General features: G+C 40.4%; 1 protein-coding gene across 1 annotated transcript in view; it reads right to left on the bottom strand.

The window, feature by feature from the left end:
• The window catches only part of LOC108900998 (phospholipid-transporting ATPase IH-like), a 30,876-nt gene extending 16,116 nt beyond the window's left edge, over positions 1-14,760 (bottom strand). The window contains 5 exon segments of the mRNA XM_018702305.2: positions 1,972-2,079; positions 2,696-2,776; positions 4,014-4,103; positions 4,358-4,480; positions 13,514-14,760. Coding sequence (XP_018557821.1) covers positions 1,972-2,079; positions 2,696-2,776; positions 4,014-4,103; positions 4,358-4,480; positions 13,514-13,552 — 441 coding nt within the window. The 5' untranslated portion in view covers positions 13,553-14,760.
• Between the last annotated feature and the right edge of the window lie 1,698 nt (positions 14,761-16,458).

The following is a 16,458-nucleotide window of genomic DNA, read 5'->3' as shown; positions in this document are numbered from 1 at the left end:
TCTACAGAAGCGAGAAACCTTGGAAGAGAAAACATCAGAAGACGGAGAGACAGATGGAGAGAGAGGCAGAAAGAAAGGACTAAGTGAGAAAATGACGGGGAGAGTGACAGACAAAGGGAGACAGAGAAAGACAGGACAGTTTCTGTGCATGTGACTGTAAAATGTCCATCGCAACCAATGAAATTTAGTGAAAACTACTGCTATGGTAACACAAACTAATACTCAGTAACCCTCATTCTAAGCTGACGCTCAACGTCCCACTCAGCCTCTACGCGCTCGACAGGAGCAGCAGACGCAGCAGAAATCAGACATACCTGCACCCATTAAATACCCTCTTGACACGATGGTGAAACAAGACTGAAATATACTATGCATCTACATAGAAGGTGCTGAGCTAGACACTCACATTATACTGTCTGACACCTCAGTTTTCATTCACGCTGGGATGATATGAGAGAGATTTCTGCAGAGCAGCGTGCAAGCTCAGTGAAACCGGTTCTTGCTTTTCGACAGAAATTTTGACATTCAACCCCGCATCTGGGACTAGGAACAGGGCTACTGTAAATAAGACTACAATTACAACTAAATTAATGGGTGATTGATTTCCTCTACTCTATCATCTCCTTATCTTGAGGCACTCTGCATTGTTGGAATCATTACTTTCCATTGTAGAATTTACATAGACCATATAATTTTTGGTAGAGCTCTCTCTACTAACATGTTTCATTTTGTGTGAATGTATGAATTAACACTAATAACTAGTATTGTCTGTGAAGCCAGTCTGATACACTTTATTCTTCTGTGCCACATAGATCCATTTAAGCCCAAGAACTATTAAAAACATAAATAAGCAACTCCTCTGCAATGGGTTACATGGGCAGGAACTATAGTTTCTTTTGTGTCAATACCACTTACACTGCCCACTGACGTAAATGGTAAAAATAGACCCTAACAAATGCTACAGTGCTCTGCTGCTACAGAAAATTCTTTAGCCTAGTTAAAAATTTGTTCTGTGGAAATGAACTGGTTCGGGACTGGGGGCCACAGACAGAGAACTGGCAGGCAGAGTAATGCATTTTTGGTTTTGGTTATTTCATGGAATTTGTTGACAATAATAAAAACATAGAATGGCTAGGCTTTTCCTCTAAACCTGTGATTACCAGTTTTAACCATAGGAGTGTTTTAATGCTCTAAGTGCAAGAGTTCAGCTCAAACTCACACATGACTGTGGACAGCCAGATGCTTTGAGCAGCTCCTCTGACAGAAACGCAACAGAGGAAGAGCAGCTTGTATATTAGTTTCCTTGCATTCATTCCTTGTGTCACTTTGTTACAATAAAAAGTAAACAATGTAATCTGAAATGATAATACTGAACTCACTATTAAATTACTATTAATACTATTAAATGTGTATGTGAAATCCCTGGTGCATGGGTAGGTGATTTCAATTTGATATGGGAAAAGCAAACTCAACCCCTAAAATGAAAAACTACTACAGAGAAAGGCGATTACAGAAAGCAAATAACATTACATCTTATTGCTGAAAATTTTCAGTCATAAAGAGCATCAAAACTGTATAAAATAATAATAATATCCAGGAATTAGACTGAGTCGCACTGCCAAACAAAAATCTGCTATTGCATCAGAATGACACAAGAGAACATGAGGGGATGATGACAGGAACTTCCGAACTCATGAAATACATCAGTCTTGTAAATTCTCTAGGGGGCTCTTGCATGATGTGCCAGGGGACACCAACTGTTCTTCTACTACAGCTTCAGTGCAATTAATTGGGGGGAAAGACAAGAGAGAGACAGCAAGAGAGGAAGGAAACAAAGTTAGAGAGGACTGCAAAGAAGAAGAGATGGGGGGAGTGAGAGCGACAGATATAGAAAAAGTGAGCTATGCAGCAGTACAGCAGTGTTGCTTTGTGGCCTCAGGTGCTATACTGCTCTAATGAGGCCATTCTTACCCGTAGCTTGTGACTCTGCGTCCTCACCACCTTCCCCTGCTGCACCACGTCCACCGGACACTCGTTTATAGAGCAGTCAGCTTTGTGTCTGAGCCAGTCCTCATAGCCCTGAGAGAGATGCAGCAAGAGGGAGGAGAGAGGAGGAGAAAACAAGATTGTAAGGGAAAAGGAAGAGAAAGTCAATGTGTTTGTTGGCAGGGTAGAAACAGAGAATATAGATTATTGTGCAGAAAGAATCAGGGCCAGAGATCGAGAGAGAGAGAGAGAGGGGGAGAGGTGAAAGTCATACACTGTAAATAATTAGCATTGTGCTCCCTGAGTTTAGTGGCCTCTTTCCTGGATTTCTAGCCAACATGTCATGTTTTAGATTTATGTCCCAGTAAAGCTCAGGCTTCCTTAGCCAGAACAGCTTCATCTATCACTGGTAGTACCCCATCCCTCAGTACTGGGACATGGTAGAGAGGATGCATCTCCTAGGGGCATGGGATACTCGGCTAGAGTGATTAACAGAGGAGACCATTCATTATCATATTTCTCACATCACCAGACATATTCAATGGCATGTCCTTTCACTGAGAGAGGAATGTGTATATACAGATAATAGAGCAGCCGACCGGTAGAGAGAGTGTGTGTGTGTGTATTTGAGGCTGCGAGTTGGTGTGTGAGGGGGATCGTTGTGGGTAATATTTCCTTGGAAATGCGAGCATGTTTGTGTGTGTCCTACCTGTTTTATGGCGGTGACAGTGATAACAAAGAAGAGGGGCAAGCCGCTGGTGACTGGGCTGGTGGGGGTGTCGATGATAAGCTGCAAGGGAAAGGAACAGTGGGAGGAAGATGCAGGGGGGGGGGCAACAGGGAGGAGAGGGGGAAAGGATGCCAAGTAATGCAATGCTGAGTAAGGAAGTGCAGCAGGGAAAAGCTTCTGTAATAAGGAATCAAGCACCAATCTTGCAAACTTAAAGTATCCCAGTAATCAAATTTTGTTTTATGTATTCCATCTGCACTTACAGGAGAGCAATATAACAATGTAGAACCTTTGCAGTTGGCAAAAAGAGAAGAGGAGCATAAACATTGCTTCTGAATGCCATGCCCAGTTGCCCCATTAAGAGGGTGCAGTATTTCACATGCTACTGATAAAACATACAGCACACAAAAACCAAAGCTGTGGCCACACTGCATTCTGGTATAATGCTGGTAAAGAAACTGCTGTCTCCTCCTTCTCCTCTATAATGAGTTTGTCCTTGTGTGATTATTCAACATTTAAAGCAATATAGCAGTTCAAGGAAAAGAGTCTCTTTTGATTCTGATTTGAGCAGAGAGAAAGACACTGAGCACACTCAGGATAATATTATGTTAGCATATTAAAATTATTTTGGTAATCCTCATTCAGGTAACCTCAAACACAGGTGCAGGATTTAACTGTTAATCTTGCATAATTGCTCTTATTCTGAAATCAGGACAGGGCTTTAAACAGGCGTTAGTTAATTTAAAGCTATGAGGATCAAAACATGTATGTCAATCTCAAAAATGTAATTTAACTTTTAAATAGGTTCAGTGTATTTGCATGCATAACTCATATGGAATGACTGAAAGTAACAAAATCCCAAACATACTATACTATAGAAACTACCACTATAGAAAAGTAAGTTAACTGTATCAACAACTGCCATGAGTTATGGTAAAGACAATGAGTCAGGCTAACTCTGAGTTTAAGATTTGTTACTTTGACAACAGCACCTCATAAATGTCAAACCAAATATAATACTAATTAAATCAATTATTAATTAATTAACATAATACTAATTAAACCCAGGTTCTTGAAAATCATCTAATGTACACTATCTGGTTACCTATTGTATGTATGAAAAGTGTTCTGCTGCATGAACCTCTCCAGCTGCCCTGCAAATATCTTGATGCAAAGCCATGGAATAAACCTAATATATAAATAAACATGAGCTAGTTTAATGTAGGAGTGAAAAACCAAAAACAACAAAACAAAAAAAAAACCTCAACAGAGCTTGTAGTTTTTGTGAAAATCTCACCTGGACCAGAAATATGACCAAGAAGTAGAAGTTAGCAATTCTTCTGAACTGCTCAAACAGGTTCTTGGGAATGAAGTTCCAGAAGGTATACTGTGGGACAGAGTGACAGCAAAATTACTATCACACACACACAAACAGAGAGGGAAAACAATGGCACATCATAACAATCCTTCTAGCGAGACAAATGCTGATGCACAGCTTGACAAACACAAGGAAAGCAAAATGTGTCATCTTTCAAAACATGGCCACAATACGGATTACATGGTTGTCTGAATGTGAAGCAATGGAATAGCATGATGATAAACAGTGTTATGGCACCGACTCATGGGCTATGGCTCGCTCACCTTGGAGGAGACAATGCGGTTGTCGGGGTAACGCTGAGGGATGTAGGCCTCAGCTCCCGGAGGGGGTTCTTTATGCCCGATGTACACCGTCCGACTGTCCACCCAGTTCTCCTCCCCCACACACTAACAGAGACAGAGATAATATATAGATATAAATAGCAATACAGGAAGAGAGGAAAAAAATAGGTTGACTCACACTGTTCAACTGTGTTCATTTACTATTCATGACCTACTTATTATCTGACTTACGTTATTGTGAATACATTGTCTTAACTGAATATTAATGTCATCTGCCCTCACCAACACATGCTCATGCCAAAACTTCTTTAAACCAAGCTTTTACCAAATGGACAGCATGAAGTATTCATGGTTTCCCCTTTATTCATACATCTATAGTTTAGAATTCATTATTTGATGTTGTTTCCTCTGCACCAGAAGCCTAGTGTACAAGATTTTACTGAATGTATGGTTTTGTATTTTGTTCTCAGCAATAACAACACTAATGCTGAAAAGGATTAATAGAATAGTATTCCCATCTGTACTGGTAACCAATTGTTTATTAATAAAAAACGTCAATGATTTACTTAATTTAGCTCTTTTAGATCATGGCAAAGTAATGAAAAACAAGGCCGATGTAGCCACTTAACAATAATACATTTTCTTTGTTAATAACAATAATTTAGTTTTAAAGTAATCCTGGCCTCATGTTACAAAATAATTTCAATGCGTTCCATGCAATGTGGTACAAAGATTTAAAATTTGTGAAAAAGTTATGGATATTAGTACATAGAGGAAAAAGTTGGATCATTGCATTCCTACAAAACAACTCGTCTTCCTCATAAATGCAATAAACTCAATATCAGTTAAGATAAAATGTTATTACTGATTCATCCTCAGAAAGACACTGTTCTATCTGTCCTGGATTAAACACTGCAATCAATGAGACAAAATGTTCCACAAGACTGTGTTACACGACTTCAATAACTTCTTTTAACAAACAACCTCACAGACAAGACAGGGCAGACAGAGGGAGGACATATGTTTGTTGATGTGTGTAGGTAGGATCGGCTCTGAGTAACACAAGAGTGGATTTGTCATCTATCTTTTGGACTCCTGGAGGAATTCTCCGCAGTCTGCATCCCGCTCCATCTGCTGATTATTCTTTTTCCCCTACACAAGTCCAAAACAACACTTAACGCTGTTAATCCAGCGTCTTGATGCAAAACAATGAATACATATTGGATCATGTGCATGAGAAAACCTCCATCTCAGTTCATCTCTCATCTATATTACATCTAAGTAGCTCCCCCGGGGATTAACAGAGTGCATTCTGGGAGTTTAGCGCAGCACATATTTTTCCAAGGTGTCCTTCATTAAACACTGTAATGGGACGAGGGCTCTCCAAGAAAAAACAAGAGACCACAACATTCAGCTGTTTGTTTCCATCTGGCTTCCAACATGGCTCCTAATGCTTTGGCCTGAGCGGGCAGTGTGAGCGCAGCCTTTGGCAAAGCAGTTCGCCTGACACAGCTCAAAGCAGAAGTGTTGACCATTAGCAGAAAAGTTCTGGAACAAGCACCTCAGTGGAAGCACCGCTTCACTGCTTTAAATGTCCTCAACGTTTTGGCAGGGATGTAATCTCATCAGTGCCAATGACCAAACTTTTAGTGACCTTGTGTTGAGATTTCACATGATGTTAATTTAACACTCCAATCCTGTTGCATGTCTTCTCAGTAACTTAGTAGATTAAAATCCATAAATTCAACCCATAAAAAATGTAAGTTTGGACACAAGATCAAATGAACTTGCGCAACTTCTCCCTGTGAAATCTGCAATAACAAATAGCAAACTGCAACAGTGGAAAAGCTCAGACTCACATATCTAAACTTATCCACTGTGATCAACAGGCGCTTGGCAGTGGGATAAAAATAGACATGAAGCCAACAGTGTGAGCCGACTTGAGACCCCTCCAAAACATTAGGGGGGCGACATGACCCAGAGAGATACTGTGAAATGGAAAGAAAGCGAGAGCTGGAAAGTGAGGCAGAAAAAAGGAGAAGCAGATTGAAAGAGAGCAAGCAGCAGGAGCAGGGGGATAAAAGACTGATATGAGCACATAATGACAGAAAGAAACAGTGGGGGAAAAAAGGTAACAAGGAGAGAGGAGAACGTGCCCAGAAAAACCGAGAGATTGACACGCTGTTGTTGCTGACATGTTGACCAGGTACTGGTGCACCTTCTTCAGTAAAGAGAATGTAAATAACCAAACCAAACAGCTAAAAACACATACAATTTGTGGTTGGGTTAAAGAGTGTCATGTTCACTGGTCTCAAATCAAAACTGTCAGTAGAAAGTCAAAAATAACTCTCTGGGTCCAGTTCTTCAAACATGTCTCAACTAATCCTGGCTAACATAATGTTTGCTAGCTAAAATTCTCCCGTTAATACTTGACGAGTTACTGTAGATCTTTAATTGTTCATTGTGAGACTTATCTGTAATAACTTTGAGTCACACATCTGACTTGATGTACTGAGTTATCCTTGAAACATCTTGGTCATTATCCAGTGCAGTTTTGAGGCTTTGATCTCCAGGACTATTTGCACTGACAACAGCTCCACTTAAATCTTAAGACAGCTTTGAAGAACTGGAAAGTCCAGGCTTGTGTCTGATCATCAACAATCAAATCAATAAAATAAACTGGGAATAGTGACAACCAATAATATTGTTGTGTTGCCCAGCCAATCAGCATACAGTCTGGTCCAGAACAAAAAACAAAGGGTCATAGTGTTAAATTAATCAATCAAAACAAGTTGATAACAAATTCAACACCATATTAAAGAAAGAGGATGTTAAATTCAAAAAGATTAATTGAATGATGGTAAACTTTAAATAACCCCTCGCACAAAGATTTGACATACAGGTTGGCTCAGCAATAATTGAACATCGATTATTATCTTAAAGTGGAATCGTATCATAATGATATCAATATGTTGTGTTATTAAATGAATGACTCAAAGCATGGTTTCATTCAAATATGACAATTGGTTGCTGAGATGACACGTATGAAGAATCTGGTCTCATACACTTCAACAGAGGAACACTTTGATTAAGTAATTTTGCACACACTCTGTCCATATTGTGACATGCATCAATCCTGGAATTCCTCAAATTCAACCATATCTCCCATCAAGCCTGCAGTGGATCTACAACTTTCCACTTCTGCCTCTATTCACACATTTTCCTCCTGAATCCACATTTCCTTGATTCCATCATTCATCCCATCATATCTCTCTCTGCACTGTTTCCGCTCTTTGCGAGTGTCACACCCCGTCAGTGTGACTGTGGGAGAGGGATGGAGAAAGACACAGAGAGATTGCATTGTGGTTTGTAGTTATCTGATCATTAATCCTCGCTGATCCGTATCAACCCCCGGCCCACTGTTCCCTTTTCATTCTGCTGCTCCATCAGACAAAGTGGCTGGCTGGATGGTTGGAGGACATGGAGGATTTGTCTTTATTAACAACAGTGAAACAGCCTCCTCACAGAGAGGCTGGTCTTACATCAATCATCAACAATGACAGGATGGATTTGATAACTGCAAACATCCCACCACTGCAATTGCTCTTTTTTTTGTTCCAAACTGCACAGTGGTGCTCTCTCTTGGGTTAGATGTTTTTCAACTGTTTAAACTCTGAATTCACAAGAGAGAACAGAAGCAGGTCTGCTATTTATAAAATCAGAAATGCTGCTTTAAAAAGCCCAAGCAGTATTTGCAGCTCTGGCCTTCTCTATTAGTGTGCCTAACATTTGCAGATGCATTGGTCCATAGCCTTTAACAGGACTATGGATGAGTAAATTTTCATGGAGGAAAAATAACCCCTGACCCTGACAGTGCCAGGATCTATCCGTGCTGTCATCGTGATCTGAGTCCTTTCTACCACAGAGGTGTAATAAAAGGTACACACCATTAACTGGCCTGATTAGATGGTCATGTCTCATCCCTCCTCTACTGTCGCACCATGCTGTGCTGCAGAGGCACACAGCATGTTGAGCAGGTCTCCTTCATTAACTCACGGATCAAATTCCTCTGACTGAGCTCTTCCTTAATGAACTACTCATGTTAGCTGGGCAGAGGATGTAGAGACATACAAGCAGGGTTACACAACATCCATATGCAGGATGTGATTCATTTGAGCTGTAGATTATCAATTAGTCAGACTACAGCACAGGAAAATATAAAGTAGTCATTATAAAAGATGTTTGAGAGAATTTTACAGCATGAATACACAAAAGTTTCTGAAAGCTTCTGTAGCCGGTTGTGACTTCTAGGTTCACAGCACAGCACAAACTAGTTCTTACACAGAAATTAGTTGTGATTAATCACTTACACTAAATAACTGCCAAGCTAGCAAACTGGGCTAACTGACAATGCTAATGTTGATGATGCCAACTGGAAAGAAAAAATAAAGGAAAAATAAAACAAATACACCTCTAAATAGCATTGGTTAGGTTACCATAGTCAGCTATTTACCACACATTCCAAACTGTATAAATAGCACAAACTGTAAAACAAATATTTCTTAATAAACACATACATAAATAAAACCAAGTAATTAGTCATGTTACAGGTTGTGATGCTACAGTGACTGTCAGTTTACACAACTGTTTGCTTTTCATTTACACATTACAGCATTACAAAATTGCCACTAGCTAGTGGTTACAAAGAACTTGATAAGGATTTTACACACCAACCTGATGAGCAAAGGTTTATTGATCTAAAGGTAGTTGTTCAACATCAAAATGAGAGGAAGTAGCACGGTTGCCAAGTAAATCTTAGCATAAATCTGGGGTGGGAATGTTAAAAGAAATGCAATAATTTAATAGTGGAAGCTGTGAAGCATTAGCATTAGCATTGAGCAAAGATAAAAGGAGCCTTGAGACCTTGATCAGCTAAAAAGGAAGGAGGCTACCTGTTAAACATGCTCTTCACTGATAGTCATTTGCCATTAATCACCATGGCAACATAACAGGCACTGACACTACATCTGCACATGCACAAAGAAACAGCTTCACACGGAAGCTTCATTATGTATAGACTGAAGATCAAATGTGTGGCATTTCCTCCTTCATTTATTGTTGTGGAACTGGATTTGACAAGAGATTATGAGATTTTCAGGAAAATATAAAGTATTACTGTTCCAGACAATATCCTCCAGATCTTCTTGGTGCTTTTATTTGGTTCAGCTAGGACTTTTCTTAGACTATATTCTCTGTGGAAAATCCTTTTTTTTGGAACAAAGTAGAATGAAAAATTACACATCAAAAGCAGCAGTGAGGAGGAAACTAATGAAACGTGGCCTATGGGGAAAGTAATTGCCATTAGCTGTTAGAATTATTTATTAGAGAATAATATTTTGGGGAAAAACAAAGATGTACCAGTATTCTGGTTAGAAAAAATAGTGACCTTCAGTCTGTCCAAAAGCCACCAGACCCCTGATGACGCAAAAAAACTGTATATCTGCAACGAAATCAAAGGATAAATATGAGGAGATTACTTTAAAATAACAGAAATTTGTATTCTGTTGTTGCCCTAGCTTCCTCTCCCACTTGACTCGCTGTGATCCAACTGTTACATAAGTCTTTAATCCAGCTGTGCTACTTCTCCTCTTCCCTCCCTCTCTTCTCTCCTTTTTCTCCCACCACTGTAATCTGCATCCTGAAAAACACTCTGTCTCATTTTGTCTGCATTTAACACAGACAACATGCTAACACAGGCTTGAAACCGTGTCTTCTAATGAAACCTGTCCTCAGGACACGCTGTGGGAATCAAAAATTATTCTTATGAAGCAGCACACCGAGGCATGGCTGTTTCTTCTGATATACATGCAGGCCAGTGGGCACAGCTCTCCACCAAACACAAATCTTGTGTGTTTTTGTCACCTACAGCCTCTGTCTCTCCGCCAGGGCCCCATCTCCAAGGGGGGCAGGGGACAGGAATAGACTGCCCTTAACCGTTTGTAGCAGTGAGAACTAATGTGGTAAACAGTAATCTAGCAGACTGTGTTCTGCCTTTCAACACCAGCCAGGGAACTCAAAGAGCTGTAAAGTTGCTAGAAACCTTTCTAAAGCCCCTCAGCACTCCGGGACCTGCTGGCACCTTTTTGATCAAAGGGAGACATGGCTGGCCTTTCTCTTTTATCTGCTGAGGCTCTGAGAGGTCTCTGCAAAAATAACAGTTATACACTCAGAGATAAGATGTAAAGGAGGGTGAGGATAGAGGGGGACAAGGGTAAATCAAGCAGAGAACGAGAGAATGTAGTGGACAGGAGGCTGATATAAATCAAAATGCCATTATCACAAGAGGCTGGTACATGAACCTAAAAGGTAAGCTGTACAAATAAGAGGACATACTGAAGCTCCTACAAGGCATCGGGTGTTTTAATATGAGCACTGTTCTTAACCAGATCATGACCTCATACAGTTCCCACAATTTGTGCCCGTCTGAGGCATCATGCCATCGCTATTATTATTACCAGACGACAAAAGGGCACCAAAGAGGAGGGAGTGGAGACAGTGGACACATGTAACACATGCAGTGAACAACACACTCACACACACACATACACAGGATCTATCCAGCCCACAGGAGGTCATTTTACAGATAAATCTCATTATAAATAAAATCTCTTCCTGTCATGGCCTGGCCCAGGGTCTGCTGACATACCAGAATTCGTGCAAACACACACACACACACACACACACTCCTATTATACTGTATATCTTATTGCACAAGGGCTTAGCTATTTTTTATGGCAGCAGAAAGAAAGAAGTTGAACAGATTAAGGTTATTACGCAACAAATTGTCCCATTTAAACTTCACACACTGCAAAACAGCATGACAGCATATTTTTCTTTACAAAAACTATTTACTGAACTGTAAAGGCTCAATTCACCCAGCAATTTTTCTTGAGTCAGAAAACAGGCTTATAAGCAGGACAGAATGCACAGCACTTTAGAAAATTTAATTTCCCTCTCATTATAAAGTGCAGTACTGGATACATCTGAATAAGTGTCTGCAGTTAATAAGAAAGTTTATCAGGCAACACAGTTTACACTTCACAGTGCAAGCTGATGCATCAATGATTAAGACGTAGGTTTAGCAATACAGCAAATCATGGAATTATCTCAAATAATGAACAAAATTCTTTGTTTGAACTCAGGTCAAAGACAAGATACAACTGTTGTCTTTAATTATGTACTTTCTTTTGTGGGTGTCTACAGTACTTTTTTACCTTGTCTACTTCCTGGAGAAAGCTGTTCATAAAGTTGTTTAGTTATCGTTCTTTCCCTGAGAAAGTTTGATTTAAAATGTTGTTAACAAAAGCAAGCAAAGCAGAGTTGAGTAACAAAAGTGTCCCTCACACAAAAATACATCAAGGACAAGCCACAAGTCAATGACAGGGTGATAATAAGGAAACAAGATATGAAGTGAAAGGCTCGTAAACTTGCCCGGTGGAATAAAGAGAACTAACTCTTGCATTTTTTAATGGCTGAAGAAGATTTACAAATTTAGTATTTTTTTTTTTCTTTCTTTTGTGTTTTTGGATAAAATGATAAAAGCATTGCAGGCTGGTTACATTTGGGCAGTGACCTTGATGGGAGTTTTCTGCTCTCTGTCCAGATAAATGGCCTTGGTGCTGTGCTTATCACATGGTAATCACCCTGCATGATGTATTATTTGTTCTTCTGCGTAGTCTCATTAAGAGAGCAGCTAGAATATGACGGGGTTAACAGAAGGTGATGTGCAAGTAATAGAGGCCCAGATATACATCAACCATCCTTCCAATTCTAAATCAATATGTGGATAATTGAATTAATGATTAATTTCTTGTCTACTTCATCATGCTGCAGAGTGAGGACGTAAAAGGGAAAAGGGTGAGCGATGAGGGGCGTCTTCACTGACCCCCTCCCTCCTCCTCTCCGCCTCAGTGGTGAATCTGATTTCCCCTGATATTAGCCCCGCTGGAGCATCCGTCAAGCTCCCTACACACTGTCACCTGCCCGCTGCACACACAAATACACACACGCTTGCACACTAATTTGTAAAATACAAGCCTGACGAGCAAGAAATATACACACTCAAAAGAGTGCACCCAGGCACACAAACAGATAGTTATCTTCCCAGCACCTGAGCCAGTTTTAAGGTCAGGTGAAAGGGTTGCGGGCTGTATATAGCAGATGTGTCGATATTCCAGAGGTGCCCAGTCTGATGAACATCACTGCTCCTGTCAGAGACAGTTCCGACAAGATACTTTTTTTTCTCTCTCTCTCTCTCTAATTCAGCCACCTACAAACCAGCTGCTTCCCGTCCTGGCAGGTAATCAGAGCCTTCTGATGGCCAGTCCAACCAGTAATATGGTTACAGCTCACCACCATCCGCTTTGTTGTGAAATGGATGTTTCCTGCTCACAGACAGACTAAATCACTCATTAAAGATAATGATGAGGCCTTGCTGGACTCTCTTTTACTGAGTGTGAGTTTTACAGAGCCTCCTCTAGTTTAATCTGCACAACTTACTGCTCCATCAGCTGCTGGAGGTGAGAACAATTCACAAACTAATGCCGCATAGTGAGTCTAAACAAGGCCTCTAAGGTTCTGTCTCTGAGTCCTGACTGGGATTGATCTCCTCTGCAGACCAGGGCAACTGGAAGCCATGAGATAGTTTAGTCTGCATGCATGTTGTAGCTCACTAAAACAACTTATGTGGGCAGCCAAGTTCATTTCTATTCTAGACATTCACCAGCCCATCACTGCATCTGGCACATTCCCCATCCAGCTCCACAAAAAAAAAAACAAACAAAAAAAAAAAACAACAAAAACAAAAAAAAACACTGTAAAGCCCACAGTCAATGGCCTGCCAAAGCAGCTGGAGGGGGGGTGGGGGTTGGGAGTTGGGTTATCATTGCAGATGGGCAAAGAGTTAATCACCATGTTCGTCCACGCGCAAACTCTCAAAGCAAGGCAGTATCCAGCTCATATGTTAGATGCAATAACAGAAAAATGAAACATGCATTACATATGTGTTGATGCACTTGGTGACACAGAGCTACAGTTGTGACAGTGTTGACAGACGAGGAGGGGGTGGGGGGGCCTTACGTATCTGCTGATGATATTCCGGAGCAGGCTGAAATCCATCCTTTAGACAGCTCCGGCGGCGACTTAACTGTGCAACAGAGACGCTCGGCTCTCCTTGGGTCTTCGTAAACGCTACCTAATGTGGATCTTTCCAGCAGTATCCATCGCTCACCACCACCAACCGCCGCCGCCGCCGCCGTGTCTGTGATAGCGAGGAGCAGCGGTCTCTCAGTCGGCTGTTCTGATTTTCATGGCATCCCTGGGAACAGCCATGCAGCGACCGAGCGATTACAACGACCCGCACTCACGCCACCGGCTACATTTCAGGAGAAATGTCACCGCGTGCAACACTCCAAACCTCTGGGTCGTCTCGCTGGTAACTCTCCGGTTGGTTAGGTGTTTTATTCTTGCAGGAGACAGTGTGAATGTGTATGTATGTCCCGCTCGGTGTTACAGCGGTGGCCCTCGGTTAAGCGGCAACGCGAAACGTCCACGGCGCCGCTCACTCGTCAGATGACTACGCTGCACATGCGCACTGAGCTTTTCTCGCATCCCCTGGAATAATGTGTTCAGTACACTAAAAGAAGTAAATGTTTTTTTTTCCACATGCAGAAGCCCCGGAGAAAAGAAAAACGACACAAATCCACAATCATACTAATGTCTAAAAATAAAACTATTATAGTGACAACAATAAGCCATCAAACGATGCATCACTGTGGTTTGACAGTGTTATGAGGAATTTGGGCAACAAAGAGTTATTTATCCAGTTATCTGTGGTGGAAGAACTGGTCAGATTCTTTATCAAGTTGTGGAAGGTAACTAAATACATTTAAATTTGAGCTACTTGTACAGAAGTAAAGGCACATAAATATTAAAAGAAAGATGTAGAAATACCTCATATTTGTACTTAATACAGAACTTGAGTAACTGTTGAGTTGCTGTGCCCAATGTATTGCAGGCCTCACTCTTTGATGTAATTATTTTTTCCAACAGTATATTTAACCTCTGTATATATTTAGGCACAGACATTTCACATGCCCTAAATGCCAGCCGCCTGTTTCCACAATACACTGACTACACATGCAAACACACACTCTAATGCACACAGATGACTGAAAAATCACTGCAATATTTCTACAGTCATGTAATAATCCTACAAGAGCTGAGCTCAGTAGTGAGCTTGAAGTACCCAACTCTGTGGCAATGTTCCTGGGTAATTAATGTTGTAGTAGTGTGACTAATGGATTTATTAATTGTTAATAAAGCATAAAAACAAGTTTTGTGTTGCCAGATTGTGAAAAATCCCTTTGGCTGGTGATTATACTAATTATTATACTAATAATGTATTTATAAATTATAAACAAACAAATCATTATTACATTTTTTTTAACCATCAGGTGTCTGCAGGTGTAAGTGTTGATAAGAGGTTTATAATTAAATAGATTATCAGTCTTTCTCTAGAAATAAGGACTCAAACAGTCAAGGAGCTTTCTGATGAATGTTATTCTTGTTAATTGATTTTAATGGATCTATAAAGAATTGGTAAATTGTTTATGAATCATTAATAAAATAGTAGCGTCCACGACTTATTTCCAGTCCAGGTGACTTGGTGACATCATAACAAATGTGCAAAAAATATCAATATTATCATCAATAAATTTACTCAAGCTAAAAATATGAAAACACATAAAGTAATGGGTACACAGACAAAATAGATGAGGAAACAAATGAGCAGAATTTTAAGTAACTGAACCAACTGCCAATGTTACATAACGTGGCTCATGTTTACTGTAGGTACACAACAGTAAACCTGCCATCATTGTGTCTGTTGTCACACTAACAAAGACTTAACAAAACAAAACTGCATTTGTCATCACAAGAAAATCTAAATTTAGCTATGTCTGTATCTAGGAGGGATCCTGTGGAGGCAGGGTGTGATGTCTGGCCCAGACGTTTCATTTGCGGAGTTATGACTTTCAATTAGCACAGACACTATTAATAATGCACGGGGATCCAGCACTTTCAGCTCTGACCCACTAATGCTTGATGCTGCTGTTTACCTCCCTCAAGACCCCAGGGCACTTAGTGTCTAATGATGAGTCTGCCTCAGTGGACAGATTACAACATGCTCTTTGTTTATGGGCTGTGACAATTACATGCATGTTGTGTTTTATGTCATTGTCATGTTGTGGAGATAGGTCTCATCCCTTTATATCTATTTTTTAAAAAAGCACAATGAGCTGAGGGAGATCTAAAATTCTAGATGACGAGCAGACTGTTTGGAATAAATTCATTTTACATTACTGGCAGATGAAATAAGCATCAATAACATACTTATTGATAAACTCTGAGTTCATCAGTAAGAAGTTGCAGGTGAGTTGGGTTCAGCTGTGAGCAGCTGGCCTTGATTTCCAAATGAACTGCGCTGAAATTGCTGCTCAATTTGCAGCATAGGTTGATGTTTCCACTGCTGTTGCTGTGATTATCACATAGCTGACTGACTTACTATTACTGTTCCATCTGAGTGGAGGAACTGGGTCATTGTTCATTCCTTCCCTCTGTCTTCTGCGTGGGTGAGAGAGACCTACATATGGGGCAGTGGGTTACTTTCCTCATGTTGCCATCAGTCTTGTGTGGGCAGAATCTGCAGTCTGTATTTCTGGACAGTCCTCTTAGTTATTCACATTCATAAGAGATAACAATGGGGACTAAGGCCAAGAGACTTATTATAACCAACAGGTAGTGTCAAATTTCTTAACAAATAAATTCATGACTGCAAATGATAATGGTGTAAATGACAAATATGAGACATGTTTATTATAATCCATCTGCCAATCCACTATCTATACTCGCTCATCCTTAGCAGGGCACAGAGGACTCAAGACTAAACCATCTTACACCATGTTCATCCCACAATCATTGATATTATTTGTCATTTTAGGTTTTGGAACTCTCTGTTGGTACAC

The sequence above is a fragment of the Lates calcarifer genome, linkage group LG1 (assembly GCF_001640805.2).
Source record: "Lates calcarifer isolate ASB-BC8 linkage group LG1, TLL_Latcal_v3, whole genome shotgun sequence".
Taxonomy (NCBI): domain Eukaryota; kingdom Metazoa; phylum Chordata; class Actinopteri; family Centropomidae; genus Lates; species Lates calcarifer.
This window is presented reverse-complemented; position numbering and strand designations above follow the sequence as displayed.